This window comes from Cucurbita moschata, unplaced genomic scaffold (genome assembly GCF_002738365.1).
Source record: "Cucurbita moschata cultivar Rifu unplaced genomic scaffold, Cmos_1.0 Cmo_Scf00018, whole genome shotgun sequence".
NCBI lineage: Eukaryota > Viridiplantae > Streptophyta > Magnoliopsida > Cucurbitales > Cucurbitaceae > Cucurbita > Cucurbita moschata.
In genome coordinates, this window is record NW_019268534.1 from 2,176,470 (window position 1) to 2,194,765 (window position 18,296).

General features: G+C 36.0%; 4 protein-coding genes across 6 annotated transcripts; 1 reads left to right on the forward strand and 3 right to left on the reverse strand.

Moving 5' to 3' along the window:
* Positions 1 to 26: 26 nt before the first annotated feature.
* LOC111456542 (SWR1-complex protein 4-like) lies at positions 27 to 5,615 on the reverse strand. Of its 2 annotated transcripts, XM_023098455.1 has the most exons (17): positions 5,211 to 5,614; positions 5,030 to 5,116; positions 3,969 to 4,034; positions 3,801 to 3,860; positions 3,499 to 3,555; positions 2,889 to 3,018; positions 2,662 to 2,729; positions 2,476 to 2,568; positions 2,340 to 2,387; positions 1,952 to 2,128; positions 1,690 to 1,800; positions 1,332 to 1,427; positions 1,033 to 1,104; positions 906 to 942; positions 771 to 805; positions 587 to 678; positions 27 to 474 (listed from the first exon to the last, which is right to left on the reverse strand). In XM_023098455.1, exons 1-16 carry the CDS (start codon positions 5,322 to 5,324, stop codon positions 595 to 597), a joined length of 1,335 nt encoding a protein of 444 aa, XP_022954223.1. In that variant the 5' UTR covers positions 5,325 to 5,614; the 3' UTR covers positions 27 to 474; positions 587 to 594. The 2 variants fall into 2 exon arrangements, with proteins under 2 accessions (XP_022954223.1, XP_022954224.1); XM_023098456.1 differs by lacking the exon at positions 3,499 to 3,555 and having other exon boundaries at positions 5,211 to 5,615.
* Positions 5,616 to 10,181: 4,566 nt separating this feature from the next.
* Positions 10,182 to 12,361, forward strand: LOC111456420 (gibberellin 2-beta-dioxygenase 2-like). The gene is made up of 3 exons (XM_023098272.1): positions 10,182 to 10,555; positions 10,676 to 11,045; positions 12,053 to 12,361. Exons 1-3 carry the CDS (start codon positions 10,182 to 10,184, stop codon positions 12,296 to 12,298), a joined length of 990 nt encoding a protein of 329 aa, XP_022954040.1. The 3' UTR covers positions 12,299 to 12,361.
* LOC111456422 (DNA-directed RNA polymerase III subunit RPC8) lies at positions 12,329 to 15,606 on the reverse strand. Of its 2 annotated transcripts, XM_023098275.1 has the most exons (9): positions 15,232 to 15,606; positions 14,820 to 14,982; positions 14,657 to 14,752; positions 14,314 to 14,401; positions 13,287 to 13,371; positions 13,100 to 13,163; positions 12,769 to 12,909; positions 12,514 to 12,647; positions 12,329 to 12,433 (listed from the first exon to the last, which is right to left on the reverse strand). In XM_023098275.1, exons 2-8 carry the CDS (start codon positions 14,928 to 14,930, stop codon positions 12,549 to 12,551), a joined length of 684 nt encoding a protein of 227 aa, XP_022954043.1. In that variant the 5' UTR covers positions 14,931 to 14,982; positions 15,232 to 15,606; the 3' UTR covers positions 12,329 to 12,433; positions 12,514 to 12,548. The 2 variants fall into 2 exon arrangements, with proteins under 2 accessions (XP_022954043.1, XP_022954042.1); XM_023098274.1 differs by having other exon boundaries at positions 12,355 to 12,647.
* Positions 15,607 to 16,237: 631 nt separating this feature from the next.
* Positions 16,238 to 18,296, reverse strand: LOC111456419 (probable pectinesterase 53). Its single transcript, XM_023098271.1, has 5 exons — positions 17,906 to 18,296; positions 17,513 to 17,705; positions 17,224 to 17,427; positions 16,913 to 17,148; positions 16,238 to 16,482 (listed from the first exon to the last, which is right to left on the reverse strand). The coding sequence occupies exons 1-5, from the start codon at positions 18,268 to 18,270 to the stop codon at positions 16,323 to 16,325; spliced, it is 1,158 nt and encodes a 385-aa protein (XP_022954039.1). The 5' UTR covers positions 18,271 to 18,296; the 3' UTR covers positions 16,238 to 16,322.

Sequence of the window (18,296 nt, forward strand, 5' to 3'; positions counted from 1 at the left end):
CAGCATACCCGTGCTAGAATAGCAAATTATTATAGAAACTAGACCCATTTGATATTACGTTACTTGTCAACAATAGAAAAGAAAAGAAAATTACATCATGATTCTTTTAGGTTGAAGAACAAAAACTAATACACAAAATGAAAGTAGTGTATAAAAAGGAGTTAATCTTCCTCGTTTCTGGCTAGATTTACATGCAACACACCATCATATAAGAACTATCCTGCTAACTCTGCCAACAAAAGAAAGACCAAACTAGCTAGTAGATGTAAGAAAACCAGAGCTTTGCTGTCGTGATGAAGATAAATGAACTAAACAGACAGTTGTTAACCCGATTGCACAGACGACCATGAAAATCGAGTCTCTTAACCAGTATCAACGTTCATCACAACATCCTTACTCAATCAGAAACTGATGCTCCAAAAGGGCATCATGGAAAGCTGCCTGCTCCAGCATTAGCCTTTTAGATGCATACCACTGTAATTAACATTGTTAGATGATGGAACCATATGACAGCCACCATAGATTTACATTTATGAAATACCATTAATATCTCAATTCAACCATATGTGCGAGATTTCTTACGCACCTGGAGGATCACAGATCGGATCCCTTCTGTTTTCTTGGCCTTTTATTAGATTGAGCTGGTGATGATGGAGCTTCAGATAATCTTCCAGTGGCCTAACAATGATCGGTAAGAAAAATGAGACGCAAAACAAGATACAGAGTGGTAACACCTAAAGAGTTCCAAGATAAATAGTCGACAAACATACCTTTCGTTTTTGATCTCGTTTAACAAACCTTTCCCCTAGCAGAAGACAAATATACATGTAAATGAACTTCCAGAACAGAAAAAGAGATGGTGCAGTAAGGCCAAATATATAAGTTCTATTAGAGAATCCATTTACCTCCAAAACTCATAGAATCAGCAATAAAAGCGCGTTCCTACACCCAGAGCATGAAATGAATGCTGTTAGCAGAGGAAGAGTCACACAGATATGGGAAATTATGGTGCTCGTGAGTACATTTACCGACCTTGGGTGTGCCAGGTGCCTCGCTGTATGGACTCTCACGGAAAGAAGAACCTTCTGCCTCCTTATTTTGCAACTGTTCGAAAGAAACAGGAATGACAACAAATTTAGAACTAAACTACGTTGAAAGGGATATGGCATTTGACACAAGCATATTCCATCAACAAGGTTTTCCTTCATTGAGAATTCTCTCTGAATGAGAGGAAAAAAATGATTGAATCCACTGTTTATGAGTGGTACGTTAATGCAAGTTTAAAGCGCATAAATCTGGTGGGACATTCATATGAAAAAAGAAAACAATACCTGCTTTTGAAGATTCAGCAGTGTCAATATTTCTTTTCTTAATTCAAGATGCTCTGCACACACGGCTTTTGTTGGAACCCTGGGTTTTAGATTAACCTATTTACAAATTTAAAAAAGAAAAAAGAGAAAGGAAAGATCCTCTTGTGAGTGAACTATACAACTATTGTAACTCTAGAACATGAAGAACACTCGGGGAAGGCAAGGATTACTGAAGAAAGTCCAACAGATTTTTTCTGTTTTTTTCTTTCTTCTAATGAGCTGCTATGAAATCGATACCAGTATTAAGTCCTCCACAACTCACCGCCTTATAAGAAAACAAGTATTTGGATTTAACGAAAAAACGAGAATGTTAACCAACCGAAAGATCTTGTAGGGTCTGTTCGACTCGTTTGATAGTCCTAAGGCCGGCAGATGAGCTTGCAGCATGTACCATTTGCTCAAGTGCATATGTTCTCAAGTATACAGGAAGCTGAAACGTAGGAATCAGTCATCAGAACACATTCTCAAATTTCATATTTTGGTATATAGATCAATTAAGCTTTGGGAGAAAAATCGATCACAAAAGCTATTGCAACGAAGCTATAAAAGGCGTCTAAATATGATCCCTTTGGACCGTATACCATGCGAAGAGAAGCTAGAGTAGAAGCGTTATCTGCTACTACAGTTGAAGGTACAGCTGCTGGAGGTGGAGGCTGCACATTGGATACAGATGGTACCGACTCTCCAGGAACAACGGCCCTTTCGGTAACTTCTGGGACAGCATTTGAAGTGACAGCCAACTTAGATTCTTCAGCCACCTAAAATGAATATAACCAAGATCGTAAACCAGCTCTAGATATAATACTTCAATGAACTAGTTATCCGTACAATACGGCATTCGTATTACTAACGTTTTTATGGCACGATAACTTAAAGCCTAGAGGCTAATAATGAAATTTCTTTCAACTATGAAATCCTGCAATGCTAATGCCAAGCCTAAAAAGAAATTCAAATAGAACATGAACTCACTCTTTCAGCTTTGCGTGATTCGATTATTTTTTTTGCTTCAGCAAGAACCTGCCACAATAAATAGTGTGTATATATATATATAAGGACTTAGACTTAACTGTATGTAATATACACTAAAACATAAGAGAATCGAGACCTCTGCATCTTTTCGTTCGTTCTGTTTTGTTTGAGAGAGAACCATGGACAATGCCCGTTTGCGGTCGATCTCTTGTGAGACGTTGAAAGGATCCTAAATATAAAGAATAAATAAGAAAATCGAACAGAACGTTAATTTGCTAAGCAGCTTCAACTAGGTAGCTTCATTGATTCAAAGACTACCGACCTTGGCAGGAGTATTCCCCAAACCCTCCCGAGATGTTGGTCCTCTAGCACCCAAAATTGCTTTTGATGCTATAAACATACAATATTATAGTATAAGTTTTCAATAATCACAAGTTCATTTGTAAATGATCCAAAACAGAGTGTATTACAAAACCAACAACATAAATTGGCAGCCTAAGAGAAAACATGAAGTGCTTGCAAAAATAGACCAAAAATAGTTGTATCTACCATGATAATATCGCTCCTTCAGTTCCTCCACTGTCCTTGTTGATGGAAACCTGTCGGCTATCACAACAAAGCGAAGATCGAACCTTTCGCACAAGTCGAATAATTGATCTGTCTCCTCCTTTGTCCATGACTGAAAATATTTTAAAAGGAACATATCTCAACCACAAAACAAAAGACAGCATTAAGAACTTTGGTACATAATGCAAGACAGAAGAGCAATTCTTGAATCTAAAACAGAAGTGCAATAGTGAACATCAAATCATGTCCACACACACACACAGGAAACACTTCATCCTTCAAGCTTTACCGTAAACTTCAAATAAAGACGGAACATATGGTGACACGGTAGAAGCGAAGGATAAGTTGTTACATAGAATATAAACACTAAAGCAACGATAGTGTTGCAACTTATAATCCATAGCTGAAAGCCTAAAGAACCTCAAAGGCAAAAGAGTTTCAAAAAGAAGCTTCAAGGCATAAGCCATAATACCATAAAACAATTCTACATATCGTGAAATTTCGTGTTTGTGGGTGTGTGAGTGAGAAAGAGAGAGAGAGAGCTCTCTTTGCTCTTCGTGCTCTTCATTAAAAATGCGAAAAATATACCCACAGGGTCTTTTAAAAACTTCTCGTACTCCTCATCTGTGTATTTGACAACTTCAACAGACTGCAACACATTCAAAGAAGAAAATATGTTTTATGAATAATCTGTAACATAGATAATGGTGTTCAATTATTGAATAAATGATTACATTATATTATGTTGGAATCACACACAACGAACGGATGTCAATGGGCATATCGAACTTTCCATTTTCACGTAAGCATGAAAAACATTTTAAAACTTCAAATTTCGACTTAATAGAATACGAGACAGTAAATCTACAAATAAAGAGAAGATCTTGGCATTACCTTGTTGTACTTTGCAAAGGAATAGTCACCTGTTGGTGGAATGCCATTTACAACTCGAACCTACAAATGAAAACATTGGAAGAATGGAGAGAAAAGTGACTTTGACTTCGAACAATAACAAAACTCAATTGGATATCCGACGCTTTATAGAGGTGCCAAAAAGCCTACCCAGTGGTAAAGCTGCAAATTATCCTTTCTCGCAGAGTTTGAAAAAGGAAGCCATTGCCATGTAATCTGAAGGAAAATCACAGGACCATTATAAGAACAAACTAAATTCATGAGCGAGTATGTAAGGGCAATACGAAAACAATAACTCTACAAGGAATCAAACCAAACCAAACGGATAATTACAAGAAATCCAAGGAGCAGAATCCCACAACGAGGTGTTTAATCTAATATTATCCCACACCTCAACCCAAGACCACTCGACGCCTCTGAATAATCTAATATTTCTATCGAGCCAAGCACTCGATGCAACAAACTTGCCAAGAAAACGCTGCCCTTATCCCAAAAGGGGCATCAGTAGCTACTCTAGCATGGAGCAACAGTCTTTGTTTTGCTCCAAACGTAACCTGAACAACCTGAGACCACTTGACACCTCTAAATACTCCAATATTTCTGTCGAGCCAAGCACTCGATGCAACAGCAGAGCAACAAACTTGCCAAGAAAACGCTGCCCTTATCCCAAAAGGGGCATCAGTAGCTACTCTAGCATGGAGCAACAGTCTTTGTTTTGCTCCAAATGTAACCTGAACAACCTGAGACCACTTGACACCTCTAAATACTCCAATATTTCTATCGAGCCAAGCACTCGATGCAACAGCAAAGCAACAAAGTTGCCAAAAAAAAAACCCTGCCCTTAACTCAAAAGGGGCACCAGAACCTCCTCTAGCATGGAGCAACCGTGTTTGTTTCGCTCCAAACGTAACCTGAACAACTCTAAGACTCAATCCCATCTGAATTCATCGATTGCACGAGAGTTCTATACTTTTAAACTCATACCACGTAAGATACTCGATTATTAGCCAAGCACTCAAGTAACATTGATTCAATAACACGATTAAGCATTCAAACACAATGGCCTTCCCAAATTTCTCACATCAGTTTCGAGGACTGTATAGCAAACGAAAGTCTCAATTTCGATATTCAATTCACCATTACAACACACTACCAGATGATAACACTTATTGATGATAACACTTATTGCACAAAAAAAGAAGAAGAAAAACCTTCTCATCTGATGGAGGTCGCTTCTTCAGCTCGGATGTATCGATTGCTGGCATAATAGGCGCAAGACCACCAGTAAGCGCATAAACCTACAATCCAAAACCCCCACCATTACTACTGTAAGCAATGAAACCAAGTTTAATCAATCATATAAACACAACAAAAGCACGGAGAAGACATTACCTCCCGAGAAATTCCATCTCGCTTTCTCTGGGCATCTTTCTGAGCCCTAGGCTTCTTCTCTTGGGATAAAGGCAGCGTGTTTTTGGGCAACCCCAAGATATCCTTGGCATCCATATCAGACTTCCCTCGAATTCTAGGGCTTTTTTTTCTACTTCGCAATGCCGGAAAACTCAAGTTCACAAATCGAATGATTTACACACTAATGTTCCTCCGATCGAATTTCATCACATGGGTACCATACAATCGGGATTTTGATATGATCGATTCGACGAAGATCATTCTAGTTTCATTTTTTGAGCATCATTCGAGCGCCAAATCACTGTGAGCAGAGGAAGACAACTTGTTATTATTGGATTTCCTTAATTCACCTGCAAGCGACGAACAACGAGCCATGATTAAGTGAAAAATTAGTTGTTTTATTTACGATTTTCCAAATAAGAAAGAACAAACCTAAATTTATGGATTAATTATACTTATATCATAGCTCAAGTGTTTATTATCGATCGATTTCAACATTCATTAGCGTTAGAAAAACAAATTTGTGACTCTTTGATTCCATTTTCTATTCAGAATAATTGTTTTTTTTTTTTTGTGGTGTGACCTTTCGAGGATACCGTTTCTGTAGTGTCAAAAATTTATGGGTTTGTCTATTTAGATGGGTCTTTCTGTCGAGCCTTCTAGTTCCAAATAGCTAATGAAGCTGTTCGGGTAGGTACATTTGATGTCGGTAAATGTTCATAGGGAGGATTGTATAGCATGACTTTCATGTCGTCGTGGAATCTTTTTGGTTGTCAGTGCTTGGGAGTCTTCGTGTCCTAGGTGCACCCTGCCGTGCCTTAATCTAACCTTGAAGGTAATATTCTCAAACAATCCCTCTTTCAAACTTGGTTTGCTCCGTGGGATAGGGAATCGTATTAGTTGTAACAAAACATTAAGGTAAATTCCTAATAGAAATAACTACGGATTTCTACTAAAAATTACGGTTTCTTAATCAATATGATTTGAGATTGATTTGATGAGAGTTTAGACAAGAGTTGACCTAATCCCATCTAATTAGGTTTTCCCGCTTTATAATGAAGATTTGACAATTATAATCAATGTGCTAAACGACATTAAGACATGACAATCATTCATGTTCTTGACAAACTAAGTTTTTCTTCGTTAATCAAATATGTTTACGACTCTATCCATGTTATAAGTCAAATTCTTCATCATCCTCTCGTTTCAATCTCATGTCGAAATGATAACTTTAATGAAAGATTTTATAATATACCTTAAATATATAATATTTTAATCAGTTGAATTATGCTCAAATTGACTCTACATATAATGTTTTAATCAGTTAAATGATATTCAAATTGACTTTATATATAATTTGAGCTTCTAGTCTTTCTAACACGACGTGCAATAACAAACTTCGAAGAATTTAAAATAGAAAAAGAAGTCGTTTGAACCATTTAAGTTTTGTATACACTCTCGTGAGAGTTAAAACGGTTGATATTTTTATTCAAAATAACCTATTATATCTTCCCTACATGAAGTAATAATGGTTAACTAGAAGCTACGGGCTCGTAATCACTCCATTAGATCACTCGGAAAGCATCAATCCCAAAAACTTGATCTTTCAAGTGAGACAAACAGAGATAGAGATTTAGAAGTTCATTGATTGCTCGAGATATTTGAACATACTAGAATGTGTGAGGAATAACACGTCGATATAGAAAACGACATGTTGAAGGGTTAATGATGATTCCGATCTTTCATGTGAGACAAAATTTACATTGCAATTATTAGAATTTAGAACTTTGGCTAAACTTTCCCGGTTATGTCCCTAAAAGCATTGCATCATTATAATGGATAATTTATAAAAAGAAGTTGGAAATATCTCAACTGCCAACACGACATGAGGCCACCTTAGTGTTATCAATGATTCAAATGTAGTTTAAATTCAACCAGATTCTAAAACGGGCCAGAAAAGACTCCTTCCTATCGTTCTAGATGTAGCCATCTAAGATGTAATTGGATACACTAGATTCGTTACTTACCCTAATTCACGAGTCGTACAACAGACACGTACGTCTAAACTATGTATTAACCTTTTTTTTTTTTTTTGAACTTAACTTGTGAAATTAGACAACTATGTATGAACCGTAATAAACTACTATATGGAATCGACTACGACCATATATGATGGGAGATCTCACATGGGTTGGAGAGAGAAGAGCGAAACATTCCTTACAAGAGTGTGAAAACCTTTCTCTAGCAGACGCGTTTTAAAACCGTGAGGCTGACATCAATACATAACGGGTCAAACCAGACAATATCTACTATCAGAGCCAGACACCAAACGCGGGCTCCCGAGGGTGGATTGTGAGATCCCACATTTGTTGTAGAGAAGGGAATGAAACATTTTTTACAAGGGTGTGAAAATCTCTCTTTAGTAGACGCGTTTTAAAATCGTGAGATTGCGATACGTAACGAGCTAAAATGGACAATATCTATTGACAGTAGACTTGAATTGTTACACCGCGCAATCGTGAATCTAATATTTAAATTGAAAGGAAAATGGGTGTCTCATTCTCTTTGTAATTTTTCTCCAAATATTTATACGTTTTGTCTTCTCCTTACTGTTCGCTAATGGCGCTGGCCGGCCTTTCCTTTTTTTATTTATTTTTAAATATAATTAATTAATGTTTTTTTATTATTTAATTAAGTGACACTTTTTCTATTTAATTCTATTTAATTAAGTTGATTTTAGTTTAAATTATATTTAAAAAAAATAATCAATTTTTTATGTTGGCATCGAAAATTGAAATATTTATTCATATATAAATATAAAACATTGATTAATCATAAAAATACATTAAACAATTAAAAAAAATTGTTATACCAAAAACAATATTTAAATAAAGTAAGAGAAAGAAAGTTAATTATTAATTTAAATAAAATTTTATTTTATAAAGTATTGTAGACAAGAAAACAACAACATTAGAAAATTATAATGTTGTTTAATTATATAATTAAGGATTAATGAAGAAACAATTGCTGTCCATACCACGTTGGAACTACATCTTCACTTTTGACTTGTAACTGTTCATTGTCCCTAAAGTTGGTGACCAAAGCCATTATAATAACATACATTAATTCACTTTAATAAATCATTTCTCTTTTTTATAAATTTTAAATATTTATCCTTGATTTTAATAATTTGTACGGTAATAATATAGTTATAATATTGTTGAAAGAGTTAAGACTTTCCCCACAGACCAACACGAGTTCTTCTAACATGTATGATAAGTGGAAATCACTACAAGGGGAGTAAGATTCGGATTACCTTGTTGATCGAATATCTCAAAACAAGAACACTTGTTTGAGATTCGAATCACTCCACAAGCAAGATTGATCATGTCGAGCTTGAATGATTCTACATGCAACCTAAACTACATAAAATTGCAAAGAAACTTAGTCATTGACTAAAGAAAAGTACAAATGTTTCTTTTACTCTATTTTCCAAGTCCACTTACAAATACAACATACATGGTTTTATATAGCCTCAAAATGAAACTATTAAAGGCATTCCATAACGGTCGTACTTAATGGCCATAATTAACCATTATGTAAATAAAAAGTCTTAAAATACATTAATGAAACACAATAACTCTAAATTGCTAATTGTAATCCACCCAAAATTTATAACATGAAACTTCATTCTTATTTGCCATGAATTGAAATATCTTTTGATAATTTCAACAATATTTTTTTCACATCTTCAATTGAAGTATATTGTATGATTGATGTCTCTTGGTTCATATCAATGTATCTTAGGAAAATTTTCAGGAGGCTGCCCTGCATAAAATTGCTCTAAATACAGTATACATATTCGTATGATTGAACTACCGAAAATGAAAGTACACGGGAATGAGAAAAGGGGTGAGAAGGTAGGGAAGAAGTGGTGGTGCACGTGGAAGGGAGTCAAAAGAGGAGAAAAAGTCAAACATTACAGGCAACTTGGAGGAGACTTTGGTTGGCTTCAATAAATAAAATAATAATAAAAACACACGGTTTTCATGACAAGAATCCAAGCACAGACAGACAAACAGCCGCGACCAGGTTGTCTCTTTCTCTCTCATACACAATTTTCTAGTCAAATAATAATTACTTACCTAAAATTTTTAACTTTACTATTATTCGATCCTAAATATACTTTATGGTTTCTAATCTCCCTAAAGTTTCCATTTTTTTATAATGTCTTTTGTTTAATAATTTATATTAACATACTATATTATTAACAAAATTATAATTTCATCCCATGAAAGGTCAACTTAATAAATTTGAATAATTTTTTTTAACCGAAGAATTTTTAATACATTAGGGGTAAAATTGGAAAATTTTAAAAGACTCGAACCCAAATTCTTAATTATCCCGGAGATTATAAACCAATTGATTTTATTTAACCTATACTCTTCACCACGATATATGAAAACGTCTAATATAATTTAATCGGTTAACAATATTACTAATACAAAATTTATATTCTTAAAATTTTATATAATTATCTATGTTCTGTCTTTATTTGTATCAATAATGAACTTTTGAAATAATAATTTGTACGGTGTGATTGAGCTATGTTCAAATTGACTTTAAGTTTTATCTCATAAATATATACTAATATATTTTTTATATATAATACACATATAAATACACATCATTCAATTATTTTTTATTTGATTATTTTTAATAGATAAACAGATTATTGTTATCATTACAATATAATAATATATTTTTCACTATATATATATATATATATATAATTTAGCAACTTCCTAATATTGCTAAAAAGAAAATGTTTTTGAATTTAATTAAATCACAATCAGCATTACTATAATTACAAATTGACCATAACAAGCACAGCTCTGTTCTCTCTCTATTGCAAAGTGTTGTATAAGTAAGAGGTTAGCCATTGTTGAAGCCATGCCTTGTCCGACAGCCATGAGGACCAAGAAGACAAAGGCGGTCGGGATTCCCACCATAGATCTCTCCCAAACCAGGCCAACAACTTCCAAATCCATTCTCCATGCTTGCCACCACTTTGGCTTCTTCAAGCTCATCAACCATGGCGTTTCTCATCATGCCATTTCCCGACTCGAACGCCACGCCTTTGATTTCTTTGCAAAAACCGCTCCCGAGAAGCATCGAGCCGGTCCCGCTGCCCCCTTCGGCTACGGCACCAAAGCCATTGGCCCCAACGGCGACACAGGCGACCTCGAGTATCTTCTTCTTCGCTCTGACCCCGCTTCTGTTCTCCAAACCTCCCCCTCCATCTCCAACGATCCTTCTACTTTCAGGTTGGTGACACCATATTTTATGATATCATATCTCCATTCAATATCATCACGAGAGTTTATGTCGAAAATGGATAATATCAGATAATATTATTACAAAATATTAATCTCTTTTTTTTTCAGCTACGTGGTGAATGAATATGTTAAAAGCGTGAAGGATTTAGGATGTGAGATTCTTGATCTAGTGGGTGAGGGTCTATGGTTACCAAACAAGTCTGTGTTCAGTGATCTCATCAGGGACGTCCATAGTGATTCCGTTTTGAGGATCAATTACTACCCTGCAGTCAAGCACACTGAAAATTGGGAGCTTTCATCAAAATCCAACCCTTCAAATAATAGGATTGGATTTGGGGAGCATTCTGACCCTCAGATCTTGACCATCTTGAGATCCAACGATGTTGATGGCCTTCAAATCTCCTTGCAGGACGGGTTGTGGCGACCCGTTTGCCCCGACCCGTCTGCGTTCTACGTCTTGATTGGTGATGCACTTCAGGTACAAAATTTATTTATTTCGTATTCGAGATTAAATTATGATTATAAGTCCTAAGGTTAATGATTTAATTTAGTTCGCATAATACAACAATACAACAACGTAGAAGCTGACATGATATTACCTTTTCATATCATACAAAAACTTACCTTAAAGATTTTAGGACAGCGACCATATAAACATAGCCATTGTCATGTAGCGCATGTTAGTTCAAAACTAATATCATATATGTATGATCACAGATTACAAATTGCCATTTTTTTTAGACGACGATGGTTTAAAATTGCCACAAAAAATATGTTATTGTACCTATACGATGATGATTCACTATGATATCGGTTTACAACTGACATCAAGTCTAATGTCGTTGTAAACCATACGACGAAGGCTTGCTATGACGTCAGTTGGAAACTAACATCATACCCAATGTCATCATTCGTGTAATTACAAATTGAATGAATGACAGTTATAACTGACCTATTTTCTTAACATATTATGTTTAGTTGATGTTTAATACTCGTCATTATTGTAGTTTAATATAACAATTTAGAATTGACACCGTTTTTGATTCAACATGGCATAGATTTGTCAGCTCTTGAAACACTACATCTATTTAAAATCGATTTGTACAATAACTCCCGTGATTGTTGCGAGAAAGCAATAAACCCTAAACACGACTTTGAATGTATTCAGTATTTATGTGCCCTTAAAGTATTTTCAAAGAAACTCGTACAACATTTGAAAATGACATTTTATTCTTAAAAAATTTATACATTGTCATCTATCACTTTTAGTTGTCGTTAATTTTTGTAAAACACGTATAGAGCTCTCAGGCTTAGATGACAGTTCAAAATGATATCTTTTTGAGCTAGTTAGACGGTAAACAAGTATTTGAAGCGATATATAATCTCTCAGATGTCGATATCGAGTTCTAGAAACAATAAACGTTATAAATAAGTTGATTTATAGAATGGGTTATTGAGATTTGTTGTTGTTTTTGAACACAACAGGCAATGACAAATGGGAGATTTGTAAGCGTGAGGCATAGAGCAATGGCAAACAACTCAAAGAAGGCAAGAATGTCAATCATGTACTTTGGGGCACCACCATTGAATGCATGGATAGCACCTCTATCAGAAATGATACTCCCCAATCACCAATCTCTATATAAGCCTTTCACTTGGGCTCAATACAAGAAGGCTGCTTATTCCCTTAGATTAGCAGATTCTCGCCTTGATCTCTTTAAAGCTTCTTAATAATTATCACTACTTTAACTTCATTCCCTCTTTACCCTTTCAAATACCTCATTCAACTCGACCCAAATGTTTAGACTTTACGAGCGGGATCCGAAAAACAGCCAACAGGAACTTCGCTCGACTCTCCCAACTTGGCTTCGAACGAGAGAGTAAAAGACTTATGCCTATGCCAAGTGATAATGATATATAATACAGAGTTATGAATGAACAAATACCAATTTTTTCACACTAACAAGATGGGAAGGTGATCTTAGGAATCTTCCTCGGCCTCGGCCTCGGCATCGGCATCGGCATCTCCTGAACCATCCCACCACGAAACAGGACCCAACCCATCATAGTCGATTGTCGCCTACATACACAAAAAGCAGACCTCACTGATGGACAAACCAGTCTTCCTTTGGCTAATGCTACAGACATATATCAATAAGACGAGTAGATGAAATGGAAAGAATTTAGAGCGAGCGACGTACAGTGACAACCATGGGAGCGAACGGTTTTACGTTAACGTTCTCTTTCGGTTGCTCCTCCATTTGGAATTTTGAGTTACTCTCGTTCGGCTGCTGATCCACTGGGATTGCTGGGTAATCTATGCTGTGTATTCTAAATTTTATCTGCCATTTCCAGAAACCGAAACTAAGCATACAAACTATCAAGAAAAACAGAGTAGGACTCGTGCGAAGTTGAGGATTAGAACAAAGTATTTCGTGGTTTAAGGACCCGAATGGAATAAGTATAAACGTTAAGGACTAACACTGGGTTTCAACCAAAATATACGAAAAATCATTATCATAATTGACAAACCTCATCCGTTTCGTATATGTCGTATGGTTGACCATCATAGTCCCACACCCATCTGCGTTTTCCGCTGCAATACTCGCAAAAGAATAGTAACGGATAATACTTTAGATAAGTCAACAACACAGATTATCAAATGGAAACACCACTTAAACTTTTAGCCAGAGGTTGTGGGCTGCACAGGGGGCATTACCCGTTTTTCGGATCGGGCTTGAATTCTGATGGAGACGGCAGAAGATGGATGGGAACGTAAATGTCCTCGAAAAATCCAAGCGATACTGCAAGATTGATATACTTTCATCATCACCATGCTAAATTTATCATATGTAATGTTCATAAAGAAAGAATGAGAAGATGAAGGTTATTCCAAAAGCCTCTTTCCAGTGCGTTATCAATCATCTTGTCCACTTCGAGCATATGCTCTCATGGCTTTACTTTGGTTTCCCCAAAAGACCTCGTACCAATGGAGATGTATTCCTTGCTTATAAACCTATGATCATTCCTTAAATTAGCCAACGTGGGACTCCGTCTCAACAATCCTCCCCTTGAACAAAGTACAATATAGAGCCTGCCATGAGGCCTATGGAGCCCTTGAATAGCCTCCCCTTAATCGAGGCTCGACTCCTTTGGAGCCCTCGAACAAAGTACACCCTTTTTTTGACACATGAGTCGTTTTTTTACTACACCTTCGAGGCTCACAACTTCTTTGTATTAGAAAGTACAGGGCTGAAACTCTTAACCCGATTGATCCTCAACACATTTGGAGAAGATAAACCCACGACACTAAAATTACCAAGAATTGAGATACACGTCTACACCGTTGAATCGGTCAGCCTAAGAACAACTCATTTGGAAATCAAAGACAGAGCTCTTACGCTAATCACTAATGAACCAAAAGCCTTGGAAGATTTATACAGAGGAACTAATCTTAAACATACACTTAATAGAAAGAAAAGCGTGACAAGATTAAAATTGCTAGACTAAGTTAAACTCGAATCAAAGAAAAAATATTCGTGATAGATCAATATGTCGAGGATTATCGAAAGGAGCAGTCTCACATTGGTTAATTAAGAGAAAGATCATGAGTTTATAAGTATAGAACACTATCTCCTCGGGTATGAAGCCCTTCGGGGAACCAAAAGCAAAGCCATGAGAGCTTACGCTCAAAGTGGACAGTATCAATATACATTCGGAAAAAAGTATGGAAAAAGTTAACATACTTCGCAAACCATTTGCATCTGATTCTTTCACTTTTCCAATAATTATCTCCCCCGCGTATGGACGAAACACAATCAATGTGAACACAACCTGCCAAAATATCCAATCGATAAGTAACCCAGATGTCGTTTCGAAGAACTCTGATATCAAATGACAAGAACACTGAAAAGACAAATAGTTCATAAGATAAATGGATAACGAAGAGGCGAAAGATTATTCGTTATTTGATTTAGATTTTATAAGTTGAAGCACAAAAGGATATTCGTTTTGTACTCGAAAACATAAGTATACAATATATGTTAGGCACGAGAATGCAATGGTTGAATCTGAAGAGTGCAAGAATACCTTGTATGTTGCAGCACCATCGCTGGGAAAGATAAAGCCCCCATCAACCGATCTTATATCATAAACAGAAATACAGAGCCCCAATTTGGCAACAACCTTCATCACAAAACTCATCTCAGTTTAAGTGTTAATCAACAAGTTTAGCTACAAAATTTACACAAACCTTATCCAGGAACAGTTTCTCCAGCTCCCCCTTGATAGCATCAAGAATAGGTAAATGGAGCATGCTTGGAGGCACACGTAGTGTGTGCTCAATTCGGCTAAGGTAGAACATTTGGACAATCTCTAAGTCTAATACTTCCAACCAATACACATTCCTTGAGGCTCTGGATTAAGGAAACCAAAGCAAAACATCAAAAGAGGACCAAATTTTTTATGGGTAACTGTAATCCACCCTAACTAATGTGTAGAACACAAACAAAAATTATCCCACAAGAACTGCAGCCAAGTAAATACAATTGGGCTTCATAAACAACTCACAACAAGCAATTACTAAAAACTTCAAACAAAATGTCGCATAAATAAATCATATCAGAACCCAACAAACAAGAACAAAAACAAAAACAGTGGTGAACCTTAACGAAGACAGCAATGAAATCAAACAGAGGAACCAAAGATTGAAGAAACCCAGAAATTCTGAAGAATCTCCAAACTGGGTCACTAGTTCTTCCTCCCTGTTTCTTCAGTACCCAAAGCCAATTGATTTGGGCGTCTAAAGACTAAAACTTTGGAGGAAGAATGAGAGTGAAAGTGTTTTCCAGTTGGGGAGCGGATTCAGTGGCTGCCGGCGAGAGCCGCAGAGACAGAGGAAGATGGGTTTTGTGGGGGCGGCGATAGAGGGGAGGAGGGAGAGAGGTGCGGCGGTGAAGATCCTTCGCCAAGGGTACAATGAAAGCAATGGACTTGGAGACACGGCGACTTCGCCCGCGACTGAGAGGGAAAACAAGAAAAGGGTTATTACTTATTTCTTAACTTTTATTTTTATTTTTATTTTAAATAAAATTAATAATAATTTAAAAAAAAAATCAACTAATTATATAATTTACACTTAATTTATTTATTTGTACAAAACCTAATCATTATTGTAATTTAATTAAACACAATGCACAATAATATTCTCGCTAAATTTCTTAAAATACAATCAAATTTCGGTTCGGTATAAAATTTATATTAAATTATTGTAATCGATAATTCAAACCTTTTATAAAAGTTTAAGCGTATTTTTTTAAATATGACCGTCGTTTATTATAATTATATTTTTAAAACCTATTCTATCACATTTTTTTAAATATAATCTATAAATATTTTAGATTTTTATTTTATTTTATTTATTTATTTGAATTGAAGTTGAGAGATTAAAGATATAATTAAGATATGAAATAATATTATAAAAAAAATGGAATCTAAAGATATTGCAATATATTTAATTTTAATTTGTTATAAGATTTATTATTGTTTTGAATTATTTTTAAATAACATTTACTCAACAATTTAACCCCTAAACTTTTAAACTTTATGTATGATTTAACGTTATTAACGATCCATTTCGATAAGGATTTTTTTTTATTTAAATATCGAAGATTATATTTAGAAATTCTTAAGAATTTGAAATATTTGGATACAATATGTAATGGAAAGAGCATAAATCTTGAAAGGGTTGATAAATTTAGGAGTTATAAGGGGCAAGAAGCCATGTATCAGCCTCAACATAGTGAGTCCCAATGAATGGCTGAGCCTCTTCATCTGTGAGGTTATGAGCCCATCCTACTCTTCCGCTTAGGTCTGCCCCTGGTCCGCTACACTTGTACTCTCCATAATACACCGTCCTACATCGATCAAAAAATACGATATGAATATGTAACAACCCTAACTTTTTAACTAGGTTAAACACTATATCTTCGAATCTGAGCTACTCTAGATGTAACAGTTCAAGCCCACCAATAGTAGATATTGTCCTTTTTAGACTTTTCCTCCCGATTTTTAAACGCGTATGTTAGAGGGAGGTTTCCACACCTTTGTAAAGAATGATTTATTCTCTTCCCCAACCGATGAGGATGTTGGATGAAAGTCCCACATCCGCTAATTTACGAATGATCATGAGTTTATGTGAGGCCTTTTGGGGAAGCCCAAAACAAAGTCACGGTAGCTTATGCTCAAAGTGGACAATATCATACCATTGGGGAGAATCGTGTTCAACTAACAGTGGGATCTCACGGTGGACATGAACGGAAAGATATGAAGTTATAAGTTGCTTACGATTGACGTTTTCTCGAGCCCCAATCGTTCCAACCTTGAGGAAGAACAATCTTATCCATAAAAGTATAGGTAAAAACAACTCTAGAGTAATCTCCCCAAGCTCTTCCCAAGTAGATTTGTCCACTACCCGTTACAACACAATCCTTGAACGAAAACCCACTTCCCATTGAAGATTTTGATCGCTTTTGAGCCGTCACAGAAGCCACTTTCTTAGCTATGGAGTTCAAATAACATTTCTGCACAAACCCATTTCAAAACATGAACAATCTTAAATAAAGGTGCAAAATTTATTAACTAAACTTCGATTTAACCTCATAGAAGGACCTTCCATAGCCAAATATGAAGTCCACCGAGCCTTGGATGTAGCAATTGTTGAAGTAATGAAGACCCTTATGATCATATAGCGTGTCTTGATCTCCATAAAAGCTGCAATTGTGAAAGGCAGCCTTTGTTCCTGATACTCTCAATGCCACTCCTTGTCCTCGCACCGATCCCACCTCATGCATTGCTGTATTCTGCAAACCCATGATCGTGTTTGACTCAAAATGATAGCCATTTCTTGGAATGTTGTGTTTGTGGCATCAAAATTGAATCTTTTACCTCAAACTTGATATTAATAGCTACAAAATAATTGCCATTGATAGCCACCGTCGCACTCTTCAACGTCCCCAATGGTATCCCATCTCCTCCGATCACCACCGCCGTGTCGTTTCCGGTGATGGTCGGCGGGTCGTGGCTGGCGCTTCCAAGAAATGTCACGAATGGTAGAGTTTTCGGAATGTTGATCTTTTCACTGAACTCGATCCAATTTTACACCATTAGTATCATATATTAGCTAATTAAGGAGATGATCATGAGTTTATAACTAAGAAATATATCTCCAATGGTATGAGACCTTCCGGGAAAACTAAAAGTAAAGTCACGAGAACTTATGCTCAAAGTGAACAATATCATATAATTGTGGAGGTTCGTAATTTCTAATAGTTACTGTACCTATACACTCCTGGATTGATGACCAAAACGATTCTTTTACTATTAGGTTTCGGAATGCTATTGAGAGCTTCTCCAATGGTCTTGAAATCGCCCGTCCCGTCTTGGCTAACGACGATTCTCATTTTGTTGCTCTCGGCCTTTCTCAATTTATCGTCAAGAACTCCGCCACCCTGAAACCACCCGGAGTTTGGCTGCGAACCCGGCTTCCGAACCGCCTTCTTCTTGTAATTTTGAAGGTTCCATGAGAGCCAATTCTTGTAGTCCTCCCTTTCCTCCACAGCACTCAGTGAATAAGATTGCATGAACAAATTACACCCTAAAAGAAGAAGAAGAAGAAGAACTTTAAGGTCATTCATTGCAGCCATGAGCCCTAAAGACCCTAGAAAGTTAT